General features: G+C 40.3%; 1 protein-coding gene across 1 annotated transcript; it reads left to right on the top strand.

Annotated features, from left to right (window-relative positions):
- The first annotated feature begins 5684 nt into the window (after window positions 1-5684).
- mxra5a (matrix-remodelling associated 5a) lies at window positions 5685-20942 on the top strand. Its single transcript, XM_044109318.1, has 8 exons — window positions 5685-5872; window positions 6073-6295; window positions 6405-6534; window positions 7652-8042; window positions 8719-12585; window positions 16414-17332; window positions 17438-17764; window positions 17957-20942. Exons 2-8 carry the CDS (start codon window positions 6111-6113, stop codon window positions 19545-19547), a joined length of 7410 nt encoding a protein of 2469 aa, XP_043965253.1. The 5' UTR covers window positions 5685-5872; window positions 6073-6110; the 3' UTR covers window positions 19548-20942.

Here is a 20942-nt window from a genome sequence, read left to right as displayed (position 1 = left end):
TTAAGATACTGTGATTTTTGTTGAGAAAATAGTCTGGATTATTCTTCACTGTCAAGTATGAACCATGACACCTAAACTGATAACTCTGAACTTTATAAACCATCTGATCATGAAGGCTGTGGATGGATCATTAGTCCTGGAACAGACAGTAAATCAAGATGTTTCTATCCTGATGTAGATGATTGTTTTGCATTGAAGTAATGCCTTGTGTATCTGTTTCCTCTAATGTGATTGGCTGAATCCTCATTCACTGTCTAGAGTTAAACCAGTCCCTTATATCCACTAGACCAAAGCAGGACATGCAACAAAATTGGGGGCTCATCTGGGATTAAATCCTTTTCTTCTTGAATCAGATTTTTCTTTATAACAGCAGAGCAGAGAAATGTGCACATAACTGAGGATTCCATTCCACCACCACTCTAGAGCAATTTGCCCCTTTAACTTCTACACTTCAGGTAGACCCTATACATGACCCAGAGGGAGGTCTGTAGCTCTTTCTTCTCAGGAAACACTGCTTACAGATTTAGGGGGATGAGTTTCATTCCAGCACCTTCACACTTGGCTGTGAGCAGCTCCAGTGGCATCCATGACAGGATGATGCCAGTGGACCCACATCACCTCCAAAAGACAGATGTGGGTCCCTGAGGGTCCCAGAACAAACACTCTCCACTTCACAACTACACTGTGACATCCTGTCTGTTCACAGGATGCAAGAGACAAAGGAAAACACAGTCTATCTCACTAAGGTCAACTTTCTGACACTGTTTATTTTATTTATTTATTTTTTCATTTAGGTCTGGACTTTGATTAGGCCATTTTATCACATCAATCTGCGTGGATGTGAACATATGAGCAGAAGACTAGTCTCAGGTCTTCTGCTCTGTAGGACTCAGTGAATTCACTTCTTTGTTTCCTTCAAAACAAATATCAAGCATCTGCCGCCGCAGATTAGAGGACATCCTGTGATTTAGGTAAATACAGCCCAGTTAGTATGTGTAACTACTAAAGATGTTTTTTCTTATTTCAAAATGGTGTGTGGCCCCTGGTACAAGAAGCCATGACAACCTATTGGTTTTGGTTCTTCCTCCTCTATTAAAACAGCCACTCGTTCCTCATTTACTTTCAAAAGACTTTTACAGCCTAAGTATTTGTAGCCTTTCACAGGAAGCACATTGTTGCTCTTCCACCAAATTCCTGTGGTCCATGATCCTCCCATCACAGACCAAACCTCATGAAAATAAATAATTTATTTCACGGATATGATTAATTAGACTTTGATTTAAAGCAATAAAACTTTTAAAAAGACCCATTTAACGTAACTGAGCCAAATCTCATTCAGACGGTGAGCTGGACGTGTTGAAGTTCTCTAGATTTTAACAAACAAGCATGGAAAATGTCACAAAGCAGGAGCTGAACGTGAAATTTGAATGGGACCACATCATAAACACCATGAGTGATGTACTGCTACCAGCTTCCTTTTGAATTCAGTTCTGTTCATTCAGATGTTAGATGGTTCCTTAAATCACAAATTCATCTGAAATCTGAAGCCAGAACTTTACATACACTGGATGAAGAGACTTTTATCCCCTCCTGTTGTAGGTCTGGAGTTACCAAGATAATATTTATTTACCAAAAGTGAGAAAAATAATTACTTCAAGTTTACAAGTGCTCATCCATTTCCTCAGTATTTCCTATACAATCTTTTTAGTGAATTGAACTAGTTCCTCTTGGAACACAACACTCTTTGCAATATGGGATTGTTATCAATGAAGAAAGTAATAAAAAATAATTTTAAAAAAAGTAGAATAATAATAATAAAATGAGTAAATACCTGGATTTTACTCAACATCCTGATAAATTCTATGACAAGATGGAAGTTGTTGTAGTTGCTCATTTATAGTTTAAATTAAAAGATGAATTAGACTCAGAAAATGTGCAAAGAGAAGATAAAATAAAAGTATTGTATTGTATTGTTAGTTGTGATGGATGTTTTCTCTCAGGAAAGTTGCTGTTATATAAGTCATTACGGAAGAGAATTAGGGCCACCGAAAAAAAACAAAAAACAAACAAACAAACAAAAAAAAGAATTCTGACATTAAAGTCAGAATTCTTTTTTTTTTTTTTTTTCGGTGGTCCTAATCCTCTTCCGTACATTGATGAGGATTGATCTTGTAATTTATTGAAAGGAGCCTTGGCGAAAATTCAAACTGGGAGACTTGACCAGCTTCGCCGTATCATCTAATCACCACGCCCGGCCGCAGCCAATCCGGAACGGAGCTCCACGCCGCTCCAGCCAATCGTCGTCCAAGGACACCTTCAAAAGTTCAAGCTACCCTGCTGGTCAGCCGTGCTTTGATCCACCTCCTCCCCAGCTCCACCTTCACCATGAGGGACGTCCTCCAGGATCCTCCGTGCTCTCCCATCTCCAGGCTCCGCTCCACCACCAGTTTCGGTCCCAGGGGGAAGACTGTCCCGAGCTCGCCGAGCAGACAGCCTGATCACGGTGATCCTCGGCTTATGGTCTCCTGCCAGGTCCGAGCTCCAAAGAAATTGTACCATCAAATCTTTTTAACTGCTCTTTTCTTGTCTGTGTGAGTCTCTCCAGATTGAAATAAACTGAGTCTGATAGTCAATTTGGGCTCATTAGCTGCCTGAAATGAACTTGGTCAAGTTTTAAATTAAATGAAAGTAATAGTTTTGCTCCACTAACAGACACATGCAAATAGAGATTTTATATTTCTGTATCCAGATTTTAATGAACCATGACAGATTTAGTGTTCTCTGAGGTTTCATCAGGTCTCCCATCTAGAACATTCTGCTGCTGTAAGAGGAAATGCCCAAACTGTTTCCAGTTGCAAACAAAAATGTTGGCCATCTGGAAGTAAGATTATTACTATGTGATGATTATAAAACCTTCTCAGTTTTGCTTGGTGTCCACTTCCTCTGTGTAGACAGCTTGGTCTGCTTGCTGGTATCAGGGTGTCAGTTTGATCTTTGTTCAATGGAACGGCTTCATGCAGCTGATCTGTAAATCTCTCAGCCGTTAAACCAAAAGCTGCTGAAGTGGCTGAAAGTCTGCCTTGATAATAACTCCTCAGGTTTTCCTGCTTCTCAGTTTGTGTCAAACTGTCCATCACAGTATCATCTGCAAGAACATAAGTGAAATTAATAACCTGCTGTTATAAAAAGTTGATCATCCAGAACCTGCAAAAGTATTCACACCCTTTTAACGTTTCAGCATTTTGAAGAACACAGAGGAGGGTTAGAAGTGGCATGAAAATGATGATGGATATAAAATATAGTCTATAAATATTAGGACTGCAGCTAATGGTTATTTTGGTTGTTGGTTATTCTATCAATTATTCTGATCATTACTCAATTAATGAGATTTTAAAGAATGGCACATGGTGCAGATTTTTCAGTCAACCACTTCAGCCTTTTTTACACAACATTAGAACGACATCATAAGATACAAATAAGCAAACAATTCAATTAGTTTTTTTCAATATTAAAATAGAAATTTTAGAGCCTAAAATTCATTGAAACCATCCCTTTAAAATACTGTCTATTAATCTGTTTCTTTTTTTATTAATTTAACACCAAAAGTTTTGTTTTGGTCGTTGTTGTTGTTGTTCACAGACAGAAGATTATTTTCATCTTTAATCCAAAATGTAAATATTTTTCTACAGTTTCTGCTTGTTTTAAGAATTGGCCATTTTTAGATTTTCTGTAATTGATTAATACATTTGTGGACAATTATGTAAGTAATCAGTTAATCTTTGAATAATTGTTTCAGTCCTAAGAAATATACATCTGAGAAATGTTGCATGCATTTCTATTTAGCACCTTTTCTTCCTGTGGCTGCTGAAGCGAATCAGCCCCCAGCATGATGCTGCCACCACCATGTTTCACAACGGGAATTGTTTTTTCAGGATCATGTGCAAGGTCAGTGTTCTCCACTCTTCATGTTAACCAAAAGGTTGAGCTTTGGTCTAATTTGAGCAGCAGGTCACAAAGAGCTAACAGCAGGTTTCGTTGAACTGCTGCTCCAGACCTCCAGTGGCTGGAGTAACAAATTGCGATGAAATGTGATGGACATGAGTCCTTCTCTCATTTCCATTGCAGCACTTTAAACCAAAACACCAATGCTGTGTGTGTAGATGAGACAATGCCCAACTGATGATCAGCAGCAAAGGAACTTGAAAAGCTAAAGTTTCCAGACTGAAAACATTAGCACATCAGTTTTGATGTGAGAAAAACAAAAGCCATTATGAGGCACACTGAGCTGTCCGTCCTCAGGCGGTCTTTGTCAGCTTTAGTTTTTCCTGGGTGGGCTGTTGTTGTTCTGGGTGTCTGCCTGGATGTGTCTGTGCCTGTTTGTTCAGATTCCTCTGCATGCTGGTTATGTGTGAGTCAGGGTTAATAAAAGGTCCATGTTGGTTGCTCCAGCACCCAGCTGCCCTCTCTTTACACTGAAACCAGGAGGAGAAACAATACTTTCTTACACCTTTTAGTCAGACATAAGAGCTTACAACTGAACTCTGCAGATGCCTGTTTTATCATAAATCCTGCAAATACCCATTAATTCCTCTCAATCAAACTGTTCTCACACAGGAGACAGAAAGGTGAGCCACATACAGTATAAAAAACCTGAATGGCATACCATTAGATTAATTAGATTTTCTGGATTGTTCTGTTCAATCAAATTACTTCTGTTTGCTAAATGTCAGAATAGAGATTTTAACTTAATTTAATTAAACATGCATTTATTTAAATGTAGTTTTATTTATGTTGTGCCAGTTCACAACAAATGTTGTCTTGACACATTTTACAAAAAATAAAACAATTAAAAAAATGAAAAAGGGACCACAGCCAAATAATCTGCCCCAAAAACACATCACTGCCTGTTTTCTAAAAATTTGTCTTTGTTATAAAAAAAAATTGTGAATAACAAAATTTTCCGTAAAGCAGTTTGGAGTCACATTACACAAAAATGGTGGAATAAGGTTCATACTGGGAGCTGTTGCTGCGTTCTGTGCAGCCATATTGGACACAAAACTCAGAGCTGCTCAGCAAGCTTCACCTTCCGACTGGAAAAAACTTCAGAAATGAAAGAGAATGCATCATTAGACTTAATGGAGACTCTATTGCTGTAACCTGTATGCAGAACATCCTGCAATCCCTTTAAATCACCAGAGAATTTAAAGGGATTGCAGAAATGCACACTTGAAATGTGTCCATTTAAGTGTCAAATGTGACACACTTAAAAGAGGAAAGACTTTGTTTTTCATTTACTGACTTTGCACTAGTAGCAGTTTTTGCTCTGCTCTGAATCACACCATTAAGTATTTGGTGGCTGATTCAGATCTTGAGGCCTGACAGACAAACAGGGAAACAAAGGGAGAAGAATCATAGCAGAAGGCCAGTTTTATTCCTTCTCATTGAAACATATTGTTCCTGCTGCATTATTCCTCTCAGCCGGTCTGTATTCAGCTGCTGAAGTCAGTCTTTGTCATTCTAATCAAAGTTATCTGAGCAACACTCCAGCTGCATTTCTGCCTCAGCAGCAGTATGCCTGGCTGTGGAAGCAAATCTTCTGCCCTCCTTTCAGACTTTCCTTGCTCCTCCCGCTGCGTCTCCAGCGATCGCTCTGCAGCTGCTCCTTCACTCGCTTCAGACTGGGAGTGAGGACAGCTCTCTGCTGCTTGGACCTAACACCATCTTTTTGTTTCCTTTTTTTTTCTTAAACTTCCAGTTCCAGTCTGTGACTCCAGCTTGTCTCTTTATCAGTTTGTGATCTTTAGCTTTGTGTTCACACATGACAAAATGGGACATGAGGAGCTTCCTGCAGAAAGGTTTTCAGTACATTAAGGTAAGAGCAACTTGATATTGCAACAATGAGTTGCCCTTAGGTTTAAGCAACAATTTGCATTTTTTCACATTGTGACAGAAGAGACACCATCTTCACTTTCATTGCAACATGTTTTATGATGTGAATTCAGTCTGTAAATTAAAGAGGAGGTCAGTTGAAACAAGCAGATCACAGACTTTCCAACATTGTGGTTGTTGTAGTCGGGCCCTCCAAGCAGCTGCTGTGTCAGTCTCTCTGGATGAAGATGGAGCGCTCCACCCTGTGGGTCCTCCAGACTCTGCTGGTGCTCCTGTCCCCTGTGGAGTCCGCTCCCTGTCCCCGGCCCTGCTCCTGCCCTCAGCCTGCTGAGCTCCACTGCACATTCCGCTCCCTCCTCACCGTCCCAGCAGCGGTACCAAAGCACGTGAAGCGCATAAACTTGGGGTCAGTGGTTTTTTTCCATCCTTGGCATCACCAGGATGTAGTAAGAGTGTGTTCAGGTTGATGTTTCCAGTGCAGGTTTGTTCAACCCTCACAGGTTGTGTTGTTTCAGGTTCAACAGCATTTATAAAATAAGTGACACTTCACTGTCTGGGCTGGGAAAGCTGGAGCTGCTGATGGTTCATGGGAACAACATTCACTCTCTGCCTGATGGAGCGTTCAGGGACCTGGCATCACTTCAGGTACATCAATCAATCAATCAATCAATCAATCAATCAATCAATCAATCAATCAATCAATCAATCAATCAATCAATCAATCAATCAATCAATCAATCAATCAATCAATCAATCAATCAATCAATCAATCAACAGACATGGGCATGTATTGTATTGAACATTTATCATAATAAATTTGTTTTTGAAATAAGAATTTTGATTTATTGTTGTCAAATAATTTCCAGATGATGATAATTTAAAATTCTGAAAACATTTGTGGGATTATATCAAGTATTGACTCAAAGGTGCTAAATAGAAATGTATTTCAAACTTTTCAAATTCTTAATTTTAAGAAAATTTTCATTTCAACAGTACTGGCTTCACACAAAGTATCAGCAGTGCTTATGCAAGACTTCCTATGTTGTAAAAAAATAAATGGGTAGAAGTCACAGTGTTTCCAGTATTTACCACTTTATAAAACAGAGGCATTCACTCATTCAAACACCAATACGCTGATCGTGGTACTTTGGGTTGAGTGCCTTTCCCACAGTCACATCATTCTGATTACAAAATGACTTTTCTGTCTCTTAGCCACAGTCGCCCCAAAAAGTAAGCAGTGAAGTTACATTTAGAACAGAACTTCAGTTTTAATAACTGAATTAAAAGAACAAACAGAAAACTGATGTTTTTCCTTTACCAACCATTATTCAGTTTCTGAAAAACCATCAGTTCATATTAAACCAACTGATCTGAGGCCTGGAATGATTACAGAATTTCCTTCGTACTGACTTCCTGTATTATTTATATGTTTTACTCATAACTTGGTTTGTGGACTAAACCACATTGATTCCTTCATACATGTGAACTAGCTGCATTTTAACAGACAGATGGTCTGAATTTTACTTCAGTGGTGCCATTAAAATATTTTAGCTGAGGAAAAACACTGATGTGTCCAATACTTTCCCATGTATTATTATTATTTATGTTGAGTTAATGTTGAATAAAGTATTTCTGAAACATAAGATTAAAAATATTTTTATCACACTCTCATAAATTATTCAGGTTCTAGTTTTAATTTGCATGTAATTGTCTTGACAATCTGGTTAATATTGGAACTTTTCTGTCATATTTACTGGTTCAGATGCTGAAGATGAGCTACAACAAGCTGAAGGAAATCAACAGGCACACTCTCCAGGGGCTGTGGTCTGTGGCCAGGTTGCACTTGGATCACAACCAGATAGAACTCATCCATCCAGACGCCTTCCAGGGACTCACTTCCTTACGCTTCCTGCAGCTGGAGGGAAACCAGCTTCAACAACTGCATCCTGCCACCTTCACCACCTTCACTCTGATGGGCCAGTTCTACATCTCTACCCTGCGACACCTCTACCTATCTGACAATGCACTCACATCCCTCCCCTTCCAGCTGGTGGAGACTATGCCACAGCTTGAGAACCTGTATCTCCATGGGAACCCTTGGACCTGTGACTGCAGGATGAGTTGGTTGCATGACTGGGAAAAAACTTCACCAGGTCAGATTATAATTATTGTTTTTACTCTTAGGGTTAGGGTTATGTCCAGTAGACTCTGTTTGATTGGGGACTAAAATTGTAACACTTGTTACATTTTCATCTTGTGTGGTTCACTTTTTCACACTGCACTGTGTCAAACAATCCAAACCCCTTGAAGGCCCTAATCACACCCTCACCTGTGGAGGCGCTCCACCAAGAACTACTGAAGGAAACAATATAGAAACTCTGAAGACACTGAGCACAACTTCCTCCTTCGCAAAATGTAAACAAAATGGAGTGGTGTCAGATTTTAGTGTTTGTTGGATTTCTCCTGTTGCTTTTGGTAAAAAAAAAAAACACAAACCATTTGTCCTGTGAGCTCTAAACTCGTGTTTATTTTTGTTGTCTTTAACCACAATGCCATGCACTAAGTTTGCTTCCTTCTTTTGGCACAATCTCTGGTCTGCTTGGTGTTCACATTCAAACTGCAGACCTAAAGAATGACGTGTAGATTTGTAGGTGAACCAGACTTAGCTTCTTTGGTTTGCATGAGAGTTGAATGCACATTCATTAGCAAACCACGTTTTATAGGGAAACGAAATAGAGTTCAATTAAACAGGGCTGCTGTGAATGCACCTTTATTCTTATTGTTTTTATAAGTCCTACGTTGACTCTGTTATGTTTTTTTCTGCTGCAGGGGTTCTAAAATGTAAAAAGGACAGAGCCCTTCCAAGTGGCCAGCTGTGTCCAGTGTGTTCTTCTCCCATACAAGTGAAGGAGAAGGAACTCCAAGCTGCTCATCCTCTGGTTTGCAATAGCCCAGTCATCAGTTTCCTTCATAAAACTACATCACTAGAAGATTCTGAAAGTGAGACATTGACCTCAGAGGACTTTAAGGAGCCCATTGGTAACATATCCCTTGGCCTCTCTGATGAGCATGGGAATGAGTTAGATCTGAAGTGCAGTGCTCACAAGCTAAAAGAACCTGCCAAGGTAAGCTGGGAGCAGGTCAACCAGCTTCAGCTGGTGGCAAACATTACCTTCTCAGTAGACCTTCAATGTTCTGTTGACAGAGAAAAATACGAGCAGCTGTGGAGACTGATTGCATACTACAGCAATGTTCCAGCCCATTTAAAACAAGGAGCCTCTCCAAGCCAAGATCCGTACCCAGAATATAACCAGGACACTGTGCAGGATGCCCACTACTACACAGGTCTTAAAGCCAAAGTGTCGGCCCAGCCTGCATGGCTGATGCAACCATCCATAGAACTACAACTGAACCGGCCTCAGTCATCAATCAGCATGGTAAAGTTAATTCTGAGGACAAACCTCTCAGAGACAGTGGACATCGAGCTTCAGCAAAGACTCAGGAGGAACTGGGTCATGATCGAATCAACAAACAGAACACAGAAAGCTATGACTGTCATCCTTGGAAGTTCAAATGAAATGGCCTGTAACGTGCACAGTTCTGACCCGCCAGTAATTCAGTGGATGCTGCCAGACAGTTCCAAACTGGACAGGCCATTTAGGAGTCCTGAAAACAGCGTTTTGGTTTCCAGAGATGGAAGGTTGAAAATTAAAGCAGTAACTCACAGAGATACTGGAGCTTACTACTGCATAGCCAAGGTTCAAGGAGATTTTGCTGTGCTTTCCTTCTATCTAACTGTCCAGGAATCCTCTAGTCCTCCCTCAGGGGAGGACACATCAATTACATCAATAGAGGAATTTGCAGGAAACTCCATTTCTCTGGACTGTACAGCGTCCAGTTCTCCTGATGCTGAAATAAACTGGATTCTACCAAACAACAGAATAATTCATTTCCAAGCTAATTATTCCAAAGCACTGGTGACTTTGAATGGTACTCTTCAAATCCCAAAGACTCAGATATCAGATAGTGGTTATTACAAATGTGTAGCAATCAATCAACATGGTGTAGACACACTAGTGAAAAAAGTTAGTATAGTGAGGCGCAATGGTCTAATTAGACCAATACGCAAGTTTACAGCAAGGCCTCAGTCAGCCTCAGGGGTGAACACTCAAATAAAAGTCCCTACAGAGAATCCAGAAGAAACATCAGGTGACAATGACGGGTCTCCTATACGCCACCGCATCAGTAGTGTTAGACGTTTAGTCCCAGGAAGAAGAGGTGTTCATCCATCTAGGAGCACCTGGCAGCGACAGCCTGTGCTCCGGAAACCAACAGGGTCTCACAATGGAAACCTGAAAGGTTTAGCAGAGAATAGGAGGAGGATTAATCTTTCTAAAAGTAAAATTGACCCAGAGAAATGGGCAGACATTTTAGCTAAGATCAGGGACAGGAATACTGTGACCTCGCCTCCTGTTTCTTTCCCAACAAAGATGAAAGCAACAGAGATGACGACACAGTCATGGGAAACTTCTGATGAGCCATCAGATGGTGTGACTGTACATGAGCAAGTGGGTCAGCATCATTCCATACGTCAGAGCCCTGAAAAACCTACAGAATACAGTACTCATGGTCAAGATACACCTGTGACACCTGAAAGCATCACTGAACAAGATGCAACTCCTAACAGCAGATTAGTTACTATAGAAACCCATTCAACAGAAATTGTATATACTGCACAGCACACAACCCATGACAGAGAGTTGAACCTAATTACAAGTTCAAGCAGTGGGTTTTTCCTCCCCCAGACCACATCTGTTCCACCGCACGCTATTACTGTCAGGCTGCCCAGTGCACGCACTGCAACCAGCAGCACATTTTCTTTTCCAGAGAACCTGAGCACAAGTATTACTGCCGATAAGATCCAAACAGCTGATCTGTCTGAGGGGCTGCAGAGCAGTGAGAGTAGGAACAGACCAAATGATGTCACTAACTCCATAAATCACAGAGAAGCCTTCTTTATGGAAAGTCAAATTACTCCTTCAGCCAACCCAAATCACTCTGCAGCAAGTCAAGAAGGAAGTGGAAACTATTTGAGTGAGACTTCAACTCTGTCACAGTTTCAGTCTCATCCAAAGGACACAACACTCAATGATTTGCATTCTGAAGTTGTTGTCACAACCGGGTCTCCACCGACTACCTTAGAGCTCCCTGGAAAAAGAAGGGTGCACTCTACAAGACGGCCAAAGTCACGCCTTCGGAAAGTCAACTCTCAGAGGAGGAACGGTGGCCAGAGGAGACGGCCAGACAGAAAGAAACAAAAGCTCAAAACACTTGGCAGCTTCATCACCACCGCACCTGTAAATACTCCCCTACCTACAGCCAAGACCTCTGCCTCTAAATTGTTAAACACAGAAAGATCAGGAATTGCAGTTCGTTTATATACCTCTGTTCCATTCACAATGAGCCAAGTGGCGTCATCAGACAGACTGACTCATAAAGAAAGCACAGTCTTCGGGCAGAACCACGAGGTAATCAAAGAGCCTTCCTCACTACCAACCTCTTCTTTAGGAACAAAGGACAGCCAAAACAAATCATGGCAAAGCACTGCAGCTGCACCATCATTTCCAAGCATTTCTCCAGGCTTAACTCATGGAAATACTACTCCTCACAGCACTGTGGAAATCTCAGACAGTGCATATCCTACAGCGATTTCAGAGATTCTCCCATCAGTCCCTCAGCAGAGGTTTGCAGACAGTCCTCCTCCACCTGCTGAGCATTTTGAGAACTGGCATGAAAGAAGTTTTACAACAGAATCGGCCCCTCTGCTGCACTCTGAAAGTCCCTCATGGGGTTTACAAAGTATGACAAAATTGCCAACAGACAACAAGAATCAGCAATTTGTCCATCAGGAGACTTTTACTGAGGAAGTTGAAAAAATACATTGGGAGAAGACTGGAATGGATTCTTCAGTACAGCCTTCCTATTTTACCCAAACTGCTTCACCCATCCAGGGAAACAAGACAGTCTCTGGAGAAACGTCCAATGGATCACTTTCAACTCCAAGGATGCTTTTTGAGGTCACCACAGAGAGACTAACACCATTAGAAGATTTAAAGAGTGAAGAAAATGAGAAGAAACCTCTGAATGCTGAAACTGATTCTACACATACGAGTAGTGTAAAAACAACACATGCCTCAGCTACCTCAATGTTCCCATATTATGTTAAACCATCCGGAGAGACTCCCTATCCCTCAAAACCCAGACTTTCTCCTTTAGTACCTCTTCTAATGTCTTTACCAACATCCATCCCTCAAAATGCCACAGTCACAGTCAGTTCCAGCCAGGATCAACAAATAAAACCCATCTCTACCACATCTGTCCTAAGAAGATCATTTAACTTTCATCCTACAACATTTCCTCCAAATCACAAACCAATAAATACAATTCCAACCTCTCAGGCTTCCACATCTATACCAGTACCCACAGTGATCCCATCCCAAAAGACACTGTCACCAGTAACTCTGGATGTGTCCACGCAGCACCTAACTGAGCATGGGTCTGTTGAAAGAGGGAAGCCAAGGATAAAAACTACCCATTCTCGGACCATTACTGTCAAAGTAGAAAAAGATGCCAAGCTTCCATGTGAGACTTTAGGTCAGCCCATGCCTTTCTTGTCTTGGACAAAAGTTTCCAACGGTATGTAAGACTTGATCTAAAAACTCAGTTTTCTGTGCGGGTAATTTTTTTTCTGCAGGTTCTTAAAGAAAAGATTTAATACAATTATACAGCAGGATTCCACATGCTGCTGGAGCGAACATTTACAACACAACCATGTTTTCTCATTATTTGACATTAAAACTGGGAATATATTTCTGGTTTTCATCAGTCATGATTACCAAAATTGTTTCTATTTGTTAATTCTAGAATGAGAAGAGATTTTTTTTTATCACTTTCTTCAAACACACATTCACACACATGCACGACCTGATGCTGCCACCCCTATACTTCACATTCAAGACTGTGACAATGGGAACAATTTTAGTTTAGTCAAACCAGAGAACATGTATTCTGTAATTCAGGTTTTTATGAGAGAACATCTGAAAAATGTATTCACAAAACATTAAAACCTTACCAAGTATTTTTGGTCTGGTTTCTTGTGCAAATGATTTAGTGCACTTGAAATAAGACAAAACTAACTTGCAAGAAACTTTTCAACAAGACACAGGCGCTTTTTCAAGTCAACAATTCCTTAATATTGATGAAAAAGTACTACAGTAAAAATGTCTTGTTATAAATGGAACAATCAGCTAATGGAACAAGTATTCTCTCTTCAATTTTAAGGACATATTGACTTAAAAAAGCTCCCTGTCTTGCTGAAAAGTTACTTGTAAGTTAGTTTGTAAGTTTGTTTTTTTTATTTCAAGTTTTGTGAAGTGTACTAAGATATTTGCACTAGAAACTAAATCAAAATTGCATAGTACAGTTTAGTGTTTTTTGTGTTTATGTTGTAATTAGAATAACGATATCTGCAGCTCTGAGTGGCGTTTCAGCCCATGTTGCTACAGGACTCAATTCAAGGATAATTTCACTCTTTCACCAGCTTCAGCACCAATAATAGTGTATGTAAATTTCTGAAACTTAAAGTTCGATCTGTTTTAATTTCAGACAGAGAGCAGAGAGGGTGGTGCCTCTTTTTATATAATATGTAAATATCTGCTTTCTTTGGTTAGAATGTGACTGCTGTGTAGTTACATTAACAAGCTTTGAAAGTAAATAACTACACTGACATCATAATTTCAGTGCATGACAGGCGAGAACTGAAAACGGTGGTGGAAAAACTTTCATGAGGGAAAGGGTAATCATCTCTCAACATGTATTTTCTTATGTGAAGGATACAGATGAAACATTCAGACTCTTCAAAGCATACAGCTGTCTGGGTCAGGAGGTTCTACTGGAATATTTAAGTGGATTAAATACCCATTAAAACACACCTACAAATATATCATTTGTTTGAATGTCAAATCCGGTTTGCACACATTTGGATCTGTTGGACGTTAATTCAGTATTATCCTGTTATGCATGATGAACCCTTACAGGCTTCAGATGAGATTCATAAAAACTTTTTCTTTTTCATCCTAGAGTATGTTGTATCCTGTAGCGATTCTGTCTATTTCAGAAAGTATATCATGCATACTGGCAACTTATCTTGCTTTTAGTTCAAGTCGTGCACAGAATAGCTCAGAAGTTTACATGCACCCATGACAAACAATTTGGTTTGCAACTTGTGAATAACTGAGGTTGGTCTCTAATGCATTTAAAATCAATTCATAATTATAATATGCCAGCTGTGGTTCTGGAATATAAACTCATTATCTTCTTTTATTTCACGCTATTTGAGACACTGAGGGCTGCAGACCTTTAGACGTTGGGTTCTCCTGAGACCTGCCAGATGAGTCACTGATGAGGTCTTGAGTAATTTTGGAAGGCTTGATGTTGCATTAGAGAGAAAGCTCAGTTATTTTACACACTGTGCCATGTTCTCCCCATTTGCTTATAAAGTTCCTCACTGTGCTTCTTGAGAGTCCCAAAACTTAGAAACTGACTTGTCAGTGAGTTTGTCTCTCTTTTGTCTGGAACCTCTTTAGATCAGAGAAGAACCATTTCTTTGACTGCCTGGTGGAAATTCACAGATGAAACTTAACATGAAACTCTCAAAAATCAGATAACTAAGTGCAAATTTCAAATGTGAAACATCCAAGCTATTTCTTACAGAGGGCCTCTTCAAGAAGAATTTTAACTGTTTTTAATGGATAAAACAGCTGAGATAAAGTCTGTGGTAATGGTTTTAAACCACTGACATAAACTCAAAGCTTTAAGAGCATAATATTTCTTGTCTCCATCATAGCAAGATATTCTCTACCTCACCCTGTGCCTTTCCACACACAATTCCCTCCTGACTCTTCATTCCTAATTTTTTTCCTTTGAACAGGCTTACTATTTCTTCCAGTGACCCTGGAACTAAATGCTAAACCATGTAAATGATCTCAGGCTCAAACACCAGCTTTTCAATGTGTCGTTTCAATGTTAAAAGCAGAAATTTCTCCAGAACATCAGTACATGGACAGATAAGAGGAGTGGCACCTGGATGTCAGGAGCAGATCACTTAGGCCTTGTGGGTTGGTGTGTGTAGTCTGGCAGAAGTAGGCACAGTCAGCTTACTGAACAATGTGTGTATAGTTGGACAAACTGACCATGGGAGTGAGTGGGAGTGTGTAGGTGTGGCCATTGTGATGCAGTTATGATCCATGTGATCCATAAATATTTGGACCTTTCCACCAATTTGGATAGGCAGATTGTCAAATAAAAGTTAAGAATCTGCTCTTTTCACCAGCATTGTGGGCGACTGTGGCTCTATGGTAGAGTAGGTCTTGCAATCGGAAGGTTGTAGGTTCAATTCCAGCTTCCTACTGCCACATGTCGATGTGCCTCTGGGAAAGGCACTTAACCGCAAATTGCCTACCGATCTGCGTATCGTGTGTGTTTGTGACTGTGAATGGGTGAATGTGACTCTAGTGTAAAGCGCTTTGAGTGGTCAAAATGACTGGAAAAGCGCTATATAAGTTCAGTCCATTTACATGCATTAAATTCACATAAAATGTCTCAGTAAACATCAAAATACGTTTACCAAACTGGACTGTAATGGATTGCTAACTGGTTCATGGTGCACTTTGTCACTTTGTCTTTTAGTCAAAGAAGCAGTGAGTTGGGTCCAAGCCCTTACCAAGTGTTTCAAAATGTCTAGGTGGCTGCAAGATATTTAAATCGAAAGTGACATGATCCAAAATATTCCATTCTCTACAGAACATTTCAGAGAAAGTAGCTTTATTTACAGCAACTTAACTCATAGAAAATGGATTTAGATACATGTGTGTGGTAAACTCATTTTTTTCCTTGCATCATGCTAATGGTATCACACTTGGTATCGCTTTTGTTCCACAAGCAAATTCTGATACTAATCAGACCTGAAGAAAATGTTCAGATCAGGTGAAATTCAGCATTTATTTTTTTTAGCTTACATGCAAAATCAAGGCTAAAAACAAAAATCATAATTAAAAGAAAGACAGGAGAAGTCTACTTTGTAGCTTGTTTCAGATTAAATGTAAAATACAATGTATGGTAGAAAGCTAACACTGCACATCAACACCATCGTTACTGTGAAGCATAGTGGTAACAGCTTCATAATGTGAAGGGGCTTTTCTTCAGCAGGGATATGTTAGAATGCCTAGTCAAAGTCCAGATCTAAATCCACCAGAGAACCTGTGGAAATACTTGAAAATTGATGTTTACAGCCACTCTCCATCCGATCTAAACTGAGCTTTAGCTGTCTAAGATATATGTGCAAGAGTATTTTACTTTTGGTTGGTCGAACAAAAAAAAATTTAAATTTGAGATTATAATGTGACAAAATGTAAAAACGTTCCTGGATAATTAATGCTAAACGATTGTGTTCTTCTGTTTGTGTAGGAGCGAGTATCACCAGGAACATGAAGGTGCAGAGGTTTGAGGTCCTCAATAATGGCACTTTAATCATAAGAAACTCACAGCTAACCGATGAGGGCCAGTATGTGTGCACCGTTCAGAACAAGTATGGTACAGACAAAATGATGGCTAACCTTATAGTCATGTCTCATCATCCACGGGTCCTTCAACCTCGAGAGCGAGACATGCATGTCTATGAAGGAAGCAAGGTTGAACTGGAATGCAAAGTTGAAGGGGATCCTGCGCCTCAGGTTAAGTGGGTCCTCCCTAACTCAATCCAGCTGATGACGACCTCACCTTCTGTGCCATCTCAGTGGCAGGTGGCTGTAGATGATAGTGGAACTCTTCATATCAGCCAGGCTAGTTTGACTGACAGTGGAATTTACAGGTGCACTGGCAGCAGTGCAGCTGGTGCTGATACTGTGTCAGTGCATCTTCATGTCTCTGCAATGCCCTCTTTGATTCGGCAGAGACTAGATGAGAACATGACTTTTCCAGAAGGCAGTGCTGCTTATATTGACTGCACTGCCACAAGAGCCTCTCAGGCAATTATGAGTTGGATCACTCCTGATGGCACACAGATCACTCCTTCCCGACTAATTACTAGAGAGAACCTTACTGTCTTTCCAAATGGGACACTCCACATACAGAGATTGGACCTCAAGAATTCTGGGAGATATGTATGCAAAGCCAGTAACGGAGTAGCCTCAAGCAGCAGGACTGTGATGCTAAGTGTCAGAAGAAAACTGTTGTCTGCCAAAGCCACAATTACATTTTCATCTCCCCAGAGAACAGATGTAATCTATGGAAGTAAGCTACTTCTCAACTGTGTAGCAACAGGTGAACCGGAGCCTCGAATCATCTGGAGGACGCCCTCTAAGAAGCTAGTGGATAATCAGTACAGGTGGGTAAACGTAAAGGACAAGTTCTTCACAGTTATTATCATAGCAACTCTTAATGTCCTGAATATTGAAGGTTGTTTTAATGGTACCATTTAATTTTTGTGCAGCTTTGAGTCTAGGATCAAAGTATTCCTTAATGGCAGCATAAGCATTCATTCTGTGACTGACAAGGATGGAGGTGACTACCTGTGTGTAGCCCGTAACAAGATGGGTGACGACTACGTTCAACTGCGGGTCAATGTCTTGACCAAACCAGCAACAATTGAGCAGAAACTTCAGAAATCCAGTCAGGAGGTGGTGCAAGGCCAAGGCCTGAAGGTGGACTGTGTGGCATCTGGCCTCCCCAGCCCAGAGATTAGCTGGGCACTACCAGATGGGACCATGGTCAACCCAATAAAGCAGAAAGCAGGAGTCCATGTGGGACGCAGTCGCAGGTTGGAGTCATTATTCTTTAGCTCAAGGGAAGTTCCTGATTTGCCTATCTTTGCTTTGCTAAACCACATTCAAATGCTAAATAAGTAATGCTAATTACAAGTAATTTGGTTCATGAATGAAGTCTATTTTCAACTGACAAATTTTGTCATCAAAGTGTAACATTCATCCCCCTCTTCTCAAATATTCTGTAGGTACGTGGTGTTTGACAATGGGACGCTGTACTTTAACGATGTTGGCCAGCCAGAAGAAGGTGATTACACTTGCTATGCACAGAACCAACTTGGCAGAGATGAGATGAAGGTGAGAGTCAAAGTGAAAGGTGGTACATCCTCACCACAAATCCAGGATAAAAATCAAAAGACTATCAGAGTGCTCTACGGTGAGACAGTAACACTGCAGTGCAATGCTAAAGGTGACCCAGTACCCGTTGTCACTTGGATGTCTCCCAAAAATAGACCAATTTCAAATGCAATAGACAGATACAAGGTGCTTAAAGATGGAACACTGGTTGTTCAAAATGTTCAGCAAGCTGATGGAGGTAATTACACCTGTATGGCGAGGAACAGTGTTGGCCAAGACAATAAAGTTATCAGAATGGAGATTTTGGGAACTCCTCTAGTTATCAATGGCTTAAGAGGAACTTCAAACACCATCAAAGTTACTGCAGTTCAGGGAGAACGGAAATTGTTGGATTGTGTGACCGAGGGAACCCCATCACCTCAAATCATGTGGATCCTCCCAGGAAATCTAATACTTCCTGCTCCATACTACAGTAATCATATGACAGTTCATCAGAATGGTACTTTGGAAATACAATCAGCTAAGAAGACCGACTCAGGACAGATGGTGTGTGTGGCTCGTAATGAAGGAGGGGAGGTTAGAATGTTGGTCAACTTGGATGTCAAAGAAATGGTTGGAAGTCCACAAATTGATGCTCCCCAAAGAGAAAGCTTTTCCCTAAAAGTGGGGAATACAGTGACTCTAAATTGCTCAATTGATGGCTTGGAGTTAACAGATATAATGTGGACCTTACCCAGCGGGACTCCTCTGCAAGCCGGTGCTCGAATTTCAAAGTTTTTTCACCAACTTGATGGGTCTTTGATCATCAACAATCCATCTGTTGCTGATGCTGGTATGTACCACTGTGTGGGGCATAACTCTGCTGGGATTTTTGAGAGTACAGTCACCCTGTCCCCAGGAAAGAAGCCACGGATTCTGAACCGATACATCTCTCCTGTCAGCATCCTGGATGGTGAAACACTTTTCCTTCATTGTCAAACAACTGGTGAGCCATTCAGACTTACATGGACTCTGCCCAGTGGGGTTGTTCTCAACAGGCTGCAGAAAGCTGGACGCTATTTGATATTGCGTAATGGGACAATTGTCATTCGACAAGCATCAGTTTATGATAGAGGATCCTATGTTTGCAGAGCTGCCAATGAATATGGCAGCTCTTTGCTTTCAGTCTCAGTAAATATCATTGCAAACCAACCCAGGATTACCAGTGGCCCTCCCTCTGTGACTTACGCCAAAAATGGAGTTGCTGTTCAGCTGAACTGTGTCGCCACTGGGCTCCCTAAAGTAGAGGTGGCTTGGGAAACACCTGATAAAACCCGCCTGGTTGTAAGTGCACAGCCACGCCTTTTTGGAAACAAGTATCTCCATCCACAAGGTTCCCTAATCATTCAGAATCCAACCCAACGTGATTCTGGTGTTTACCGATGCACTGCCAGGAATCCTGCCGGTGTAGACTCTAAAACAACATTTCTGAATGTGTTCTAAAGAATTTTACTTTCCACCCACAACCAAGGCAATACTGTATGCCCAAGTAACTGCCTAATTGAAAGACATTATATCAGAACACAATTGAAGTCACTGTAAAAATTGTGAAATCACCATTCAATTCGCATACAGTGGCTTTTTAATCATGTTCTGACTAAGAGGCTAAAAGCTAACATCATGTGCACCCTACTTTCTTTGTTTGAACAATATTGTGAAAGATCTGTGTGTAAATATATAATTGCTCAGGTAATTTGGATACAGAAAACCTTTGTACGGGTTATGTTTTCTAGAGGGGTCACTAATGGTGGTCTTTATCATCTCTGTATCATATTTAACTTTCCCAATTTCACCATCGACCTTTTTAAATGGGAGTAAATTATTTAGAAGAAGATATACTGTTATGTGTTAAGTCTGCCAAAAAGTAGAATTTCTGATGTATTTATTATAATTAAATGACAAAATCAGTTTGCTATGCGAAAAGCCTGACATTTTTACTACACGCTCCTTAATGGCAGCATATCAAGTCATTTATATATCGCCCGTTTATGGCGTTTGTATGTGGAAAGGTTTTGTAACAGTCTTTCGAAAATCCATATACATTTTATGAGTTGTACCTACTTAAACATTGGTAGATCTTGATAAGACACTGACACTCTGAGAATTGCCTGAAAATGTTAATGAATAATCTTAAATATTTACACAGACAAACAGGAAAGAATATCATTTTTAGTTCATTTCATGATTTGTTACAATCAGAGGCCTCTGATTGCCATGTTAAGTTCCATGTCAGAAATCAAGCGAAATGTGATAAAATGGAAAAGAAATAAAGAAAGCCAAATAAGAGAGCCTGCAATATAATCCATCCATCCATCCATTTTCTATACACCCTTGTCCCTAATGGGCCCGAGAGGGTTGCTGGTGCCTATCTCCAGCTGTCTTCCGGGCGAGAGGCGGGGTCACGCTGGACAATGCTACATGTTGAAAGGGTCTTATTAAAGCAGTAACTCATTTTACTTAATAACGTGATGATGCCAGTCGACATGTTTTTATTGGCAGAAGATGAAAAAACAATTTCAAAGGATAGCAACAAGAGGTTTACTTAACTTAGAAACTTTAGTCTCAAAAATACCTGAAACTTCATGAAAGGTCTGGCTGCTGACGAGACGAAACACATTGTGTTCATTTACGACTGGCAGAGCTACAAAGATGTTTTATGTTATAGACTTATTTTAATTCTGTTTTGAAATAAAAAAGAAAAAGAAATTCATGTATAATTTATTTATGTTTAATGATTTAACATGTGTTCCTGTTTCTGACCTACAATGTGGTGTTTGCTTTTCAAACTTTTGGAAGTCCTACCAAATTTATACACAAATGAAAAGAAACCAATAAATT

The sequence above is a fragment of the Gambusia affinis genome, linkage group LG24 (genome assembly GCF_019740435.1).
Source record: "Gambusia affinis linkage group LG24, SWU_Gaff_1.0, whole genome shotgun sequence".
NCBI lineage: Eukaryota > Metazoa > Chordata > Actinopteri > Cyprinodontiformes > Poeciliidae > Gambusia > Gambusia affinis.
The sequence above is the reverse complement of the archived record's forward strand: the minus strand, read 5'-3'. Positions and strand labels throughout refer to the sequence as shown.

Bases quoted from the DNA above. Each gene is read 5' to 3' on its own strand.
- mxra5a (XM_044109318.1), top strand. From the start codon at position 6,111: ATGAAGATGGAGCGCTCCACCCTGTGGGTCCTCCAGACTCTGCTGGTG. The intron at 8,043-8,718 runs GTCAGATTATAA...TTTCTGCTGCAG, and splicing joins CTGGGAAAAAACTTCACCAG to GGGTTCTAAAATGTAAAAAG. The intron at 17,333-17,437 runs GTGGGTAAACGT...ATTTTTGTGCAG, and splicing joins CTAGTGGATAATCAGTACAG to CTTTGAGTCTAGGATCAAAG.